Here is a 14,033-nt window from a genome sequence, read left to right as displayed (position 1 = left end):
GAGGGATTCCGGGGCTCTGGGCAGGGACTGGGGTTGGATGGGTGATCCCTGTGGATCTCAGGTTACACCCTGGCAAGGGTGGATTTTGGGGTGCCTGGCAGTGCCAGGGGTGTGATCCCCAATCCCTGTGGATATTCCATGATTTTCTGCCCCCTGGCACAGGATGGATTTTGTGGTGCCTGGCAGTGCCAGGGGCTGGATGGATGATCCCTGTGGATCTCAGGTTATTCCATGGTTTCTGCCCCCTGGCACAGGATGGATTGTGGGGTGCCTGGCAGTGCCAGGGGTGTGATCCCCAACCCCTGTGGATATTCCATGGTTTCTGCCCCCCTGGCACAGGATGGATTTTGTGGTGCCTGGCAGTGCCAGGGGCTGGATGGACAATCCCTGTGGATCTCAGGTTATTCCATGATTTTCTGCCCCCTGGCACAGGATGGATTTTGGGGTTCCTGGCAGTGCCAGGGGTGTGATCCATGATCCCTGTGGATCTCAGGTTACACCCTGGCACAGGATGGATTTTGGGGTGCCTGGCAGTGCCAGGGGCTGGATGGATGATCCCTGTGGATCTCAGGTTATTCCATGGTTTCTGACCTCTGGCACAGGGTGGATTGTGGGGTGCCTGGCAGTGCCAGGGGTGTGATCCCCAATCCCTGTGGATCTCAGGTTATTCCATGGTTTCTGCCCCCTGGCACAGCCGGATCTTTGTCTGGAATTCCCCATCCCAGACTCCTGGCTGCTCCCTCTGCTCCAGCTTTGCTTTGTCCCTCTTTTGGGGGATAAACTTTGCAGGAGCTGCACGTGGGAGCTCCCCATCCATTTGTGCCTTTCCTGGAAAGATTTTTTTTTTTTTTTTTTTTTTCCCAGTTTGACCTTTCAAAAACGAAAAACAAAGAACAAACCCAAAAAACAAAACAAAACAAAACAAAAACCCCAAAAACAAAAACAAAAAAACACGAAAAAACCCCATAAAAACCCCAAAACAAAACAAACAAACAAACAAAAAAAGAACCAAAAAAAAAAAAAAAACCGAAAAAAAAAAATGAAGTGGATTTTTAACGGGTGCTGAAATTGGGAAACTCAACAACCCAATCCAAGGAATTTCAGAATTTCAGAGCCTTTTTTCTGCAGTTTTGTTTAGTGAGTGCACTTCAAAACCCGAGAGCAGAGGGATCTGTCAGAGAGCTGAGCTTCGGGGAAGAGGCACAGCCTGCTCTGGATTGAGCAGATCAGTGCACGTGGGACAGCCCCAAAAAAAAAACCCTCTTTGTGCAGCAGCTTTGCTGACCAGCAGGTTTTTATGGCAAAGAAAGAAGAGAAAAAAAAATAGAAATAAAACCTCCAGGATGGTTTTCTGTACTCCTGTTCTTAAAACCAGCCTAGACCGAGCTTAATTCTTGTTTTCTGTTGGATTAAACTCGGTTTTGAATTTAGAGATGGGGTAACTGAGAGGTGTTTGAAACATTTTATTTTCGTTTTAGTCTCAAAGGAAGGGTGAGACACTGCAGGTGTTCTAATTATTGTTGTCACAAAGAGAAGCTGATTAGTTCTTAATTGCATTTGAGCATTTTTTTAATTACACTGTACTATAAATACTTAAAAAAAATAATCGTCTGAAATCCTTAAAATACTTAAAAACTCTAAAATACTTAAATAAAATCTAAAATACTTAAAAACCAACGCTCTCAAATCCTCATAAATCTGACTACAATATACATTTTCCAATTCTATTTCTCGAAAATATTTAATCTTTACGAAGTTATCATTTAAAACTTATTTCTAATTTCATTTAATAATACCTTGTCTTATGCCGTAGCATTTCTAAGCCAGCATTTCTTACCTCTAAAATCTGTGTATAAATTCATGCCTTCTGTAAATCTATTTCCTACAGTTTTCTTCATCATGATTTAAGCCAGAATAGGAAGGGCTCTGCTTTTCAGCTTGATTTTAATTTATTTTATTTCTTTCTGAGATCGCTGTGCTCTTTGTGTCTTGTGTCAGACTGGGTCAATGAACCAGGTGTGGAGAAGTTTTTCTGTGGGGCTGAGGGACAGAAAAAAGAGAGGGAGTCTCTCAAACTTCTGGATGTGAGAGCTGCGCCAAAAATTACAAATATGTAAAAAAAAAAAAAGCCAAAAAAACCCCAAAACCACCGGGTTAAAGGATGAGGATTTGCCAGAGGTGCTCAGGGAGTGGCTGTGGCACTGCCAGGGGGTGGCACTGCCCCGTGGAACCCTCCAGGAGGATTTTCCAAGACTGAGCAAGTTGGAAGGGTGGGAAGCAGCGCTGGGAGAAGGTGATGGTGGAATTTGGGGTCCTGGGGCGTTTTGGGGTGAGGTTTGTTCTTTGCACCATCAAACTTGGAGTGTTTCCTGATGGTTTTGTTGAGCTGAGAGCCACCACGGGGTCACTGGGCTCTGCTGTGGGAGGGAGAAGCGTCCCAAAATTCTGGAGTGTCCATCCTGCACCTTTGGAGTGCCTGGATCTGGGGCTGGCCTGGCTCCTGCTCCCTCCTGCTTCTGGAAAAATGATCCTGGAGGAGCAGAGAGATCAGGAGGGAAGGGTCAGGGCTGGGTTTTCCTGGAAAAATGATCTTGGAGGAGCAGAGAGATCAGGAGGGAAGGGTCAGGGCTGGGTTTTCCTGGAAAAATGATCCTGGAGGAGCAGAGAGATCGGGAGTGAGGAGCCAGGGCTGGATTTTCCTGGGAAAAGGATCCTGGAGTAGCAGGATAGCTCAGAAGGGCTGGATTTTCCTGGGAAAAGATCCTGGAGGAGCAGAGAGATCAGAAGGGCTGGATTTTCCTGGAAAAAAGATCCTGGAGGAGCAGAGAGATCAGAAGGGCTGGGTTTTCCTGGAAAAAAGATCCTGGAGGATCAGCAGAGCTCAGGAGTGAAGGGCCAGGGCTGGATTTTCCTGGAAAAGGGATCCTGGAGGAGCAGGAGAGCTCGGGAGTGAGGAGCCAGGGCTGGATTTTCCCTGGGAAAAGATCCTGGAGGAACAGAGAGATCAGGAGTGAGGAGCCAGGGCTGGATTTTCGTGGAAAAAGATCCTGGAGGAGCAGGAGAGCTCAGAGTGACTGGATTTTCCTGGAAAAGGGATCCTGGAGGAGTAGGAGAGGTCAGAAGGGCTGGATTTCCTGGAAAAAGATCCTGGAAGAGCAGAGAGCTTGGGAGGGAAGGGTCAAGGCTGGATTTTAATGGAAAAAGATCCTGGAAGAGCAGGAGAGTTCAGAGTGACTGGATTTTCCTGGAAAAGGGATCCTGGAGGAGCAGAGAGATCGGGAGTGAGGAGCCAGGACTGGATTTTCCTGGGAAAAGATTCTGGAGGAGCAGGAGATCTCAAAAGGGCTGGATTTCCTGGAAAAGGGATCCTGGAGGAGCAGAGAGCTCAGAAGGGCTGGATTTACTGGGAAAAGATCCTGGAGGAGCAGGAGAGCTCAGAGTGACTGGATTTTCCTGGAAAAGGGATCCTGGAGGAGCAGGAGAGCTCAGGAGTGAGGAGCCAGGGCTGGATTTTAATGGAAAATGATCCTGGAGGATCAGCAGAGCTCAGAGGGGCTGGATTTTCCTGGAAAATGGATCCTAGAGGATCAGCAGAGCTCAGGAGTGAAGGGCCAGGGCTGGATTTTAATGGAAAAAGATTCTGGAGGAGCAGGAGAGCTCAGAAGGGCTGGATTTTCCTGGAAAAATGATCTTGGAGGAGCAGGAAAGCTCAGAGTGACTGGATTTTCTTGGAAAAATGATCCTGGAGTAGCAGGAGAGATCAGAAGGGCTGGATTTTCCTGGAAAAAAGATCCTGGAGGAGCAGGAAAGCTCAGAGTGATTGGATTTTCCTGGAAAAAAGATCCTGGAGGAGCAGGAGAGCTCAGGAGGGAAGAGCTTCCCATCATATGCTGCTGTTTCCTTCCTGGCTGGCACCAAACTTTATTTTTTCCACACTAAAGTTTGGCTAAAAAGGAATAAAATAATAGAATTTCTAATAACCAATGGGCTTTAGTCATCAGTCATTTATTTATTAGCTCTGCCACCTCCAAAGGGAATTTTTCCTGGACATTTGAAATAATTTTGAGGTGTTTTTCCCCCCCCTATTTTCAGATGTAAATCCCAAATTTGCCTTTGCACACACGCAAGGCAAATTTTTTCCTTCCTGGCTGGCACCAAACTTTATTTTTTCCACACTAAAGTTTGGCTAAAAAGGAATAAAATAATAAAATTTCTAATAACCAATGGGCTTTATTCATCAGACATTTATTTCTTAGCTTTGCCACCTCCAAAGGGAATTTTTCCTGGACATTTGAAATAATTTTGAGGTGTTTTTTCCCCCCCTATTTTCAGACGTAAATCCCAAATTTGCCTTTGCACACAAGCAAGACAAATTTTTTCCTTCCTGTCTGGCACCAAACTTTATTTTTTCCACACTAAAGTTTGGCTAAAAAGGAATAAAATAATAAAATTTCTAATAACCGAAGGGTTTTAGTCATCATTTATTTCTTAGCTTTGCCACCTCCAAAGGGAATTTTTCCTGGACATTTGAAATAATTTTGAGGTGTTTTTTCCCCCCCTATTTTCAGACGTAAATCCCAAATTTGTCTTTGCACACAGGCACGTCGTTACTGCTGCGGGGTTTTTATTGTCCCACTTTATCCCTGAATGCAAACACAACTTATCCACCTTTATTTTTTTTTTTTTTTGATTGGAATTCTCATGTTTGAGCTGAGAATCCTCTGGAATCACTGTGACCTTGCTGAGAGGCCGTGCAGCACTAGATGGCACTCGGGCTCCAAATTTCAGATTTCAGCAGGCAAAAAAAACTCCAGGAAACCTGAAGGAAAATCCAGCAGCATCACTGCAGCGACCCGGGGAGTTTTTCTCTCTTTTTTCCACCTTTAGGCCAAGCAGGAGAAGGCAGCACCTTCCCCACCACCTGCTCTGGGAGCCTGGGCTCTTTTACACTGAATTTTAAAATGGTTTTACCATTCTGGCATTTTTTGTTTTGCCACTGAAAATCTTTTATTGAACCTGAAGTGGCCTGAAAGAACAGCAATTAAATCCTAATTAAAGAATAGTATTAAATAGTAATTAAATATTAATCAGCATTAGTAGTAGTATTATAGTAGTAGTGTTGTAGTAATAGTGTGGCAAGCACATTTCTCTCTCTCTCAGGATTTTTTATTGAGGAGCAGAAATAGAAATTGTTTTCTCTTTCATTTCTCTCTGTGCACCTCAGTAAAAAATCCTGAGAGAGAGAGAGAAATGTGCTTGCCACAGTAATAGTATTATAGTTTTAGTATTATGGTATTAGTAATTAGATATTAAATAGTAATTAGATATTAAATAGTAATTAGATATTAAATAGTAATTAGATATTAAATGGTAATTAGATATTAAATGGTAATTAAATTAAATGGTAATTAAATTAAATAGTAATTAAAATTTCTCCAGCTTTTAGCTCTGCCTTGGGATTTTTTTCCTGTTTCTTGGAGGCCTGTGTGGCTTGCAGGGATGGGATTCTCCAAAGGGAAGAGCAGATCCCACTGCAGGAAAAAAGGATTTCCTGTGTCCACCTGCATTCCTGGGCTTCTGGTGCTCTCTGGAGTGTTGCTCCTCGCTGCTGTGATTGATGATTTTTTAATGTTTTATGCTCCCAGCTTGCTCAGCTCTGCCATTCCCATCTTTTCTCTCTGGTCATTCCCATTTTTTCTCTCCAGAGGCTGCCTGGAATCCTCTGTATCCCTGACTTGGCCCAAGCTCAAATCCATAAACCTCACTCCAAGCTTAACTCTTGGAATGGGAGGGAATTCAGCTTTACCTGAAGCCCAAAACTTCTCCAAGGCAGGGCCGAGGGTGGGATTGCCACAATCCATTAAAAATCTCTGTATTTGCTGTAAAAAACCAGGAGAACAACCCTGGAATTCCCAGAGTGGGACTTGGTGTCTCTGGGACCCAGGGAACGTTTGAGGGATGGAAATTTGGTTTTAACTTCCATCCTCGTGTTTGGTTTTAAGCTGAAGGAGGGCAGGGATGGATGGGATTTTGGGAAGGAATTCCTGGCTGGGAGGGTGGGGAGAGGCTGGGCTGGAATTCCCAGAGAATCCCTGGATCCCTGGCAGTGCCCAAGGCCAGGCTGGATGGATTTGGATCCAGCTGGGACAGTGGGAGGTGTCCCTGCCATGGATGGGGTGGGATTGGGATGGGATTTAGGGTCCCTTTCCATCCAAACCATTCCAGAACTCTGGAGCCCCTCTGCTCTGGGAGAGCTGGGAATGTTCCCCTGGAGAAGGGAAAAATCCAGGGAATGCTCAGAGTCCCTGGAGGGGCTCCAGGAGAGCTGGAGAGGGACTGGGGACAAGGGACAGAGGGACAGGAGGCAGGGAATGGCTCCCACTGGGAAAGGGGAGATTGGGCTGGGATCTTTTGAAGGAATTGCTGGCTGGGAGGGTGGGGAGGGGCTGGGCTGGAATTCCCAGATTTGCTGTGGCTGCCCCTGGATCCCTGGCAGTGCCCAAGGCCAGGTTGGATGGATTTGGATCCAGCTGGGACAGTGGGAGCTGTCCCTGCCCATGGATGGGGTGGAATTGAAGATCCTTTCAATCCAAACAATCCTGGAATTCCACGATTTAACTCCATAAACGATGTCCCATTAATTGGATCTGGATATCTTGGACTGAGGTGGCCCCGCCGGCCTCCAGCTCTGTTGTCTTTTATCAGCAGGGGTTAAAACTGGGCTGGCAAAATTTGAGGTGTGAAGGGGATTTTGGGATCTGGAGATCCTGCTTTCCACTGTCCCTTCTACCCTTGGAGCCCCAGGAGCATCCAGAGGATTCTCCAGGGGGGATTTCTGGACAGGGGGATCAGAGGTGGCTCAGCTCAAAAGCAAACCTTTGTTTCAGGCACCCCAGGCCTGTTCTGGTCTCTGAGGGAACACAAAAAGGGAAAAAAAGGGTTGGAATGGAAACGTTTTGGGCCTGGTTTGTCTCTCAGGGAACACCAAAATGGTGGGAAAAAGAAAAAAAAAAAAAAAGTTGGAATAGAAACATTTCAGGCCTGGTTTGGGCTGTTCTGGTTTATCAGGGAACACCAAAATTCTGAAAAAGGAAAAGAAGGCTTGGAATAGAAACATTTTAAAACCCAGTTTGATGTCTGGTTTATGAGCTGTCCCTTTGTCCCAGGAGGTGTTCTTGGGGTCAGATTTTGGGTATTCCTGGGTCAGGAACATTCCTTTTTCTTTCTTTTGGGGTGAGGTTTTGGATGTTCCTGGTGGATCCTGGCAGCAGAGCTGGGAATGCTGGGCTGATGTGTCCAGAGGGTGTTTTTGGGGTCAGGATGTTCCTGGGTGAGGAACATTCCTTTTTGTTCCTTTTGGGGTCAGTTTTGGCCGTTCCTGGTGGGTCCTGGCAGCAGAGCTGGGGGTGCTGAGCCGGGGGTGCTGTGCTGGGTGTCCAGAGGGTGTTTTTGGGATTGGGTTTTTTGTCCAGAGGGCATTTTTTGGGACTGGTGGATCCTGGCAGTAGAGCTGGGGGTGCTGAGCCGGGGGTGCTGAGCTGGGTGTCCAGAGGGTGTTTTTGGGGTCAGATTTTGGATGTTCCTGGTGGATCCTGGCAGCAGAGCTCGGGATGCTGAACTGATGTGTGCAGAGGGTGTTTTTGGGGTCAGATTTTGGATGTTCCTGGTACATCCTGGCAGCAGAGCTGGGAATGCTGAGCTGGGGGTGCTGAGCTGGGGGTGCTGAGCTGGCATGTCCAGGGGGTGTTTTTGCGGTCAGTTTTGGATGTTCCTGGTGGGTCCTGGCAGCACAGCTGGGAATGCTGAGCTGGGGGTGCTGAGCTGGGTGTCCAGAGGGTGTTTTTGGGGTCAGTTTTGGATGTTCCTGGTGGATCCTTGCAGTAGAGGTGGGGGTGCTGAGCTGGCTTGTCCAGAGGGCATTTTTGGGGTCAGGATGTTCCTGGGTGAGGAACATTCCTTTTTGTTCCTTTTGGGGTCAGTTTTGGACGTTCCTGGTGGATCCTGGCAGCAGAGCTGGGGATGCTGCTCTGGTCTGTCCAGAGGGTGTTTTTGGGATTGGGTTTTTTGTCCAGAGGGCATTTTTTGGGACTGGTGGATCCTGGCAGCAGAGCTGGGGGTGCTGAGCCGGGGGTGCTGTGCTGGGTGTCCAGAGGGTGTTTTTGGGGTCAGATTTTGGATGTTCCTGGTGGATCCTGGCAGCAGAGCTGGGGATGCTGAACTGATGTGTCCAGAGGGTGTTTTTGGGATCAGTTTTGGACGTTCCTGGTGGATCCTGGCAGCACAGCTGGGAATGCTGAGCTGGGAATGCTGAGCTGGGGTGCTGAGCTGGGGGTGCTGAGCTGGGTGTCCAGAGGGTGTTTTTGGGGTCAGTTTTGGATGTTCCTGGCAGAGCTGGGGATGCTGAACTGATGTGGCCAGAGGGTGTTTTTGGGATTGGGTTCAGGGTGTTCCTGGTGGGTCCTGGCAGCAGAGCTGGGGGTGCTGAGCTGGGTGTTCAGGGGGTGTTTTTGGGGTCAGTTTTGGATGTTCCTGGCGGGTCCTGGCAGCAGAGCCGGGGGTGCTGAGCCAGCTGTCCCTGCAGGTCCGTGTACGACGGCGAGGAGCACGGGCGCTTCATGGAGAAGCTGGAGGCGCGGATCCGCAACCACGACCGGGAGATCGAGAAGATGTGCAACTTCCACTACCAGGGCTTCGTGGATTCCATCACCGAGCTGCTCAAGGTCCGGGGCGAGGCCCAGAAACTCAAGGTGAGAGAAAATACAGGCTGGATATCAGGAAAAAGTGTTTTACAGAAAGGGCTGATGCCTTGGGAAGGCTGAGCTGCAGCAGAGGCTGGGCAGAGCTAAGGAATAAAGCAGGGATTTATTAAAGGATCTCCTCATGGATCCACCTTGGGCAGCACCAGAGCCCAGCCAGGGCTGCACCCAAGAGGAACCAAAATGGCACAAAATGAACCCAGGATGAACCCAAATGGCACAAAATGAACCCAGGATGAACCCAAATGGCACAAAATGAACCCAGGATGAACCCAAATGGCACAAAATGAACCCAAGAGGAACCAAAATGGTCCCAAAATGCACGAGCGCTCCCGGGGGCTCTCACTGGGATCAGCTCTGCTCCATTTGCACCTTGCAGTTCATTGTCCCATTCCAGCTTTAGCCCAGGCACTCCCATCCTGCTTGTTTTTCTCTCTCCAGCCCACACTGTTTGTGCTCCTGGGCTGAGATTTGGATCATTTGTCCTTGGTGCCCAGCTGGAGCAGGAATTGTTTTGTCTCCCTACTTTCCAAAGAGAACTCTCCATCCCCTAAAATGAACCCCAGACCCACACACTAAAGCAGCACAGAGTCTGAAAAATACAGGCTGGAAATGAGGGAAAAGTGATTTCCAGAAAGGGTGAGAAAGTTCTGGAGTGGCTGCCCGGGGAGGTGGTGGAGTCCCCATCCCTGGGGTGTTTAACAAAGCCTGGGTGTGGCACTGGGTGCCAGGGTTTGGTTGAGGTGCTGGGGCTGGGCTGGACTCGATGGTCCTGAAGGTCTCTTCCAGCCTGGGGATTCTGTGCAAATCCTGCCCTGACACTGCCCTGGGCAGCTCTTTTTAGGTGGCCTCATCTCGGGCACTCTGGGATTCTCAGAACCACATCAATCTTCTCTCCTTTTATCCAGGACATTTCTATTTAAAAAAAAAAATAATAAAATATAAATATTTATTTTCATTCTTCCCGGAGCAATGGGTTGGCCATCGAAAATTTAGCAATTATTTGGCCAAACTGGACCAGTGTGGTGCATTAAAAGCACCAAGGAACTTAAAGCCAAGCCTGTTTTCATTAGGAAAAGTGCTTTTCCTCATGGATCTCATCCCAGTTTCTTGAGCTAAAATAAGTCTTGTGGCCTTTAAAGCTGTGCAGAAAGCTGAGGGAAAGGTGGGATTTACCCAGTCCTTGGAAAAGCGTTCAGTAATGTGTGGAAAAAGCCATTTGTAGGATGAGAATTTGGAAGAGGGGCAGGAAGGAAACTGGAGAGGCTTCAGGAAAAGGCACCAGGAGGCTGGAGGTGTTTGGGGTCAGCTGGGTTTGGGGCTCAAACTTGGTTCCTGTGCCCTAAAATATAAATATTCCAGATTTAGGGAGCACATGAGTGTCAAAACCTTCCTGCTTTTCCCCCACAAATCCAGGAGAGGCGGCTGGGCCGTCCCCTCCTGCAGGAACAAGGTGGGACCTGGCTTGGGAATCCAAAAACCCTCCCAGAAGAGTCACCTGGGGAATGGGGCTCCCAAAAAGCTGTGGGTTGTCCCCAGGAAGCAGCTCAGGGAGGTTTTCGGGCTGATCCTGGCTGATCTTTTCTGTCCTGGTGGGAAGGACCTTCCTGGGAATTGGGAAGGAACCTTCCTGGTGGTCAGGAGTGTGGGAGACTGGAAAAGCTGAAGTTCTAAATCACAGAATCTGTCAGAAAAAAAAGCAAATTTTGTGGAGAAAAGGGGAGAACTCGGAGTCAGGGTGCCGACTGCTGCTTTTAACACTTTTATTTATTGACTTAAAGCTACCTGTGGCATTTCCCAGCAGGATTCTTACTTGACACATCCAAACCTCCATCCCAAAAAGGGGTTTCCTCTCAGGAACGCCTTCCTGAGGGATGTCCTGAGGAGAATTCATCCAGCAATTCATTGCAGGATGAATCCATTGGCATTACTATGAAACAAGTTCTTTTTTTTTTTTTTTTTTCCCTTTTAAAACAATTTTTTTTCAAGCCATTGTTCCCAGCCAAGAATTGCACATTGTTTGTTTGCTCGGAGCTGGTTCCCATTCTGCCACCAGCCCCCTTTGTTGGTGGCTCACTGTGAAGTCCATCCCTGTCCCCTCAGGATCTCCCTTGATTTCCGTGCCTATGTGATCCATAAAAGCAGCACATGGCGAAAACACCCCCAGAAAGTCCTTTCTGGAACCCCCAGCCCTCTTTGTGAGGCTTTCCCCGGGGAATCATCTGCGGATCGAGCGCTGAGAGTGGCTTTGGTTCCAGCCATTCATCCCCCATTTGATCTCAGGCTTTGAACCCGTGAGGAGCCAGCGCTGGCACTCGCTGCTCCTCTCGTGTGCTCCTGCCCCCAGGGCTGCTCTGGAGGCTTGGCTGCTTTTTTTATTTTTTTATTTTTTTTTGTACACAAATGTCCTTTTTTTTTTTGCTGCTGTTTTAGCTGGACGTGGATGCGTCACCTTGTGTCGCTGGGGCTCTCGGAGTGGCCCCGAGTGAACTAAAGCTGAGCAGGACCTCAGCTCCTCTTTGTCCCTGAGCAATGGGGAATTTTGTCTCCTGGAGCAGGAGCTCACAGAATCACAGAATGGTGAGGCTGGAAGAGATCAAGTCCAACCCATGCCCTGATACCTCAACTATAGCACCAAGTGCCACGTCCAGTCTTTTTTTAAACACATCCAGATTCCACCACCTCCCTGGGAAGACAATTCCAGTGCTTTATTATTACATTTGTGGTGAAATATTATTCTTTTGGTGAAAGAATAATAGAGTGAAAGAAAGAGTTGGCTGTACACGAGCCCGGAGTGCCCAGGTGGGCAAGAGGCCACTGGAGACCCCTGGGCTGTGCCAGCTCTGGGGTGGCAGCAGGGCCAGGGCAGTGTCCTTGTCCCCTGTGCTGGCACTGCTGGGGCACCTCCAGTGCTGGGGCAGCTCTGGAGGGGCTGGAGAGTTCCTGAGGGAGCTGGGAAGGGGCTGGAGAGTTCCTGAGGGAGCTGGGAAGGGGCTGGAGAATTCCTGAGGGAGCTGGGAAGGGACTGGAGAGTTCCTGAGGGAGCTGGGAAGGGGCTGGAGAATTCCTGAGGGAGCTGGGAAGGGGCTGGAGAGTTCCTGAGGGAGCTGGGAAGGGGCTGGAGAGTTCCTGAGGGAGCTGGGAAGGGGCTGGAGAGTTCCTGAGGGAGCTGGGAAGGGACTGGGGAGTTCCTGAGGGAGCTGGGAAGGGGCTGGAGAGTTCCTGAGGGAGCTGGGAAGGGGCTGGAGAGTTCCTGAGGGAGCTGGGAAGGGGCTCAGCCTGGAGCAAAGGAGGCTCAGGGGGGACCTTGTGGCTCTGCACAGCTCCTGCCAGGAGGGGACAGCCGGGGGGTCGGGCTGGGAACAGGGAACAGGGACAGGAGGAGAGGGAACGGCCTCAGGCTGGGCATTGGGAGGAATTTCCTCATGGGAAGAGCTGTCCAACCTGCTGGAGGCCCTGTCCCTGGGGGATTTCAAAGCCCTGTGGCTGTGGCACTTGGGGACATGGGGCAGTGGTGGCCCTGGCAGTGCTGGGGGTGGTTGGGCTGGATGGTCTCCTCCTGGCATGATGATTTTGGGATTCTGTGGTTTCCAGCTGCCCTGCTGTGGCTCAGCAAAGAGCTGCCATTACATTCAAGCCATGGGCAGAACGGTGGGATCTTGGCAAGGAATTGCTGGCTGGGAGGGTGGGGAGGGGCTGGGCTGGAATTCCCAGATTTGCTGTGGCTGCCCCTGGATCCCTGGCAGTGCCCAAGGCCAGGTTGGATCCACCTGGGACAGTGGGAGCTGTCCCTGCCCATGGATGGGATGGGATTTAAGGTTGCTTCCAACCCAAACATTCCATGATTCTCTCACTCAGCTGTGCCATTCCTGGTGGATTTTTATCCCTCCTCACCCGGTGCTGTCCCAGCTGGGGCTGTCCTTCCTTCTCCAGGAGTCTCAGCTCACCTGGCTGCCCAGTCCTTTTTAATGCTCCAGCTTTTTGACCTGTCAGTCATCAACCAGAGAGGATTCCTTCTTGACTTCATGGAATCCCAGGATTGTTCAGGTTGGAAAATCCCTCGGAGCTCCTCCAGTCCAACCATTGCCTGCACTGCCCAGGCCACCACTGCCCCGTGTCCCCAAGTGCCACATCCATGACTTTAAATCCCTCAGGGATGGGGACTCCACCCCTGCCAGGGCTGGACTGAAGGAATTTCCCCCTCGTGTGTAGGGAAGAGTGCTGGGAGCAGATTTGGGGATTCCAGCATGAAGGATGGCTCCGGTCGCTGTCCCCTCGCCAGGGGAGTCACCAGCAGGGACAGGGACAGACCCAGAGGTGGCTTTGTTCCCAAGATTGTCTCTCCCAGCTTTTGCCCCTCTGGGATGATCCCAAGGACTCTCTGAGCCCCCGTTCCAGGGGTGTGGATGAAGGAACAGCTTGGCCATCCCACAAATCCCCGGAGCGCTCCCGGTGCCACCTGTGTGTCCCCCTGCGGATGTCTGGCCTGGCTTAGCAAATCCCAGCTCTGCAAAGCCCAGCTTAGCTGCACGGGGTCTGTGTAAACAACCCCTGTTTTCCTGCAGGCCTGGAGACTCCAGGAACAATCCCAAACACGACCCCCTGCCCCCCAAAAGCCCGGAGCGTGCAGGGATCTGCTCCATCCTTGCTTTTCCCTGGAGCTGGGATTGCTGTGTAATTTTAACAGCAAACCCCTCCGGCCCCGGCGTCACTTTAGGAGTGGTTTTAAATTACCCGACACGGATTCCTTCTTCCTGGTGGGATTTTCGGGATCTGAGCAAATCAAATAATCTTTGGAAGAGATGCTGGGCTCCTGCTCGTAAAAGCTGCATACATCATAAAGGAAATGAGCAGGTTTTGGGGAGGGCAGGGAGCCAGCAGAGCTGGAGCTGCTGCAGCAGGGAGAGAGATGGGATGCAGATGCTGGAGGGAAAATCATGGATAACTCCTTTCTTCCATCCTGGGAAGTTTGGAAAGCGCCATGGCTGGTGTGGGGATGAAGGGGAGCTCTGAGGTTGGGTGGTTCTGCTGCTGGAAGCACCACAAACCTTCCTGGTGAAGGCTGGACCAGGGGGGAAATCCTGGTGGCCCAGGATCTTTTCCAGTCAGGAAAAAAATGGCTCCTGAATGAATTTTGGATGAATCCAAAGTTCCCCTTCTGTCTGACCTGGTGAGCTCAAAAAGGACGGAGATTGTGGGATCATGGAATTGGTGAGGTTGGAGAAGTTGCTCAAGATCACAGAACCACAGAAGGATGAGGTTGGAAGAGACCTCTAA

At 49.8% G+C, this 14,033-nt stretch overlaps 1 protein-coding gene across 2 annotated transcripts in view; it reads left to right on the top strand.

The window, feature by feature from the left end:
* The window catches only part of EXOC6B (exocyst complex component 6B), a 320,629-nt gene that overhangs the window by 37,931 nt on the left and 268,665 nt on the right, over nucleotides 1-14,033 (top strand). For both annotated transcript variants that reach the window (XM_053974945.1, XM_053974944.1), the window contains exon 2: nucleotides 8,582-8,747. In XM_053974945.1, coding sequence (XP_053830920.1) covers nucleotides 8,582-8,747 — 166 coding nt within the window. The remainder of the gene's footprint in view (nucleotides 1-8,581; nucleotides 8,748-14,033) is intronic.

This window comes from Vidua macroura, chromosome 4, assembly GCF_024509145.1.
Source record: "Vidua macroura isolate BioBank_ID:100142 chromosome 4, ASM2450914v1, whole genome shotgun sequence".
Lineage (NCBI taxonomy): Eukaryota > Metazoa > Chordata > Aves > Passeriformes > Viduidae > Vidua > Vidua macroura.
The sequence above is the reverse complement of the archived record's forward strand: the minus strand, read 5'-3'. Positions and strand labels throughout refer to the sequence as shown.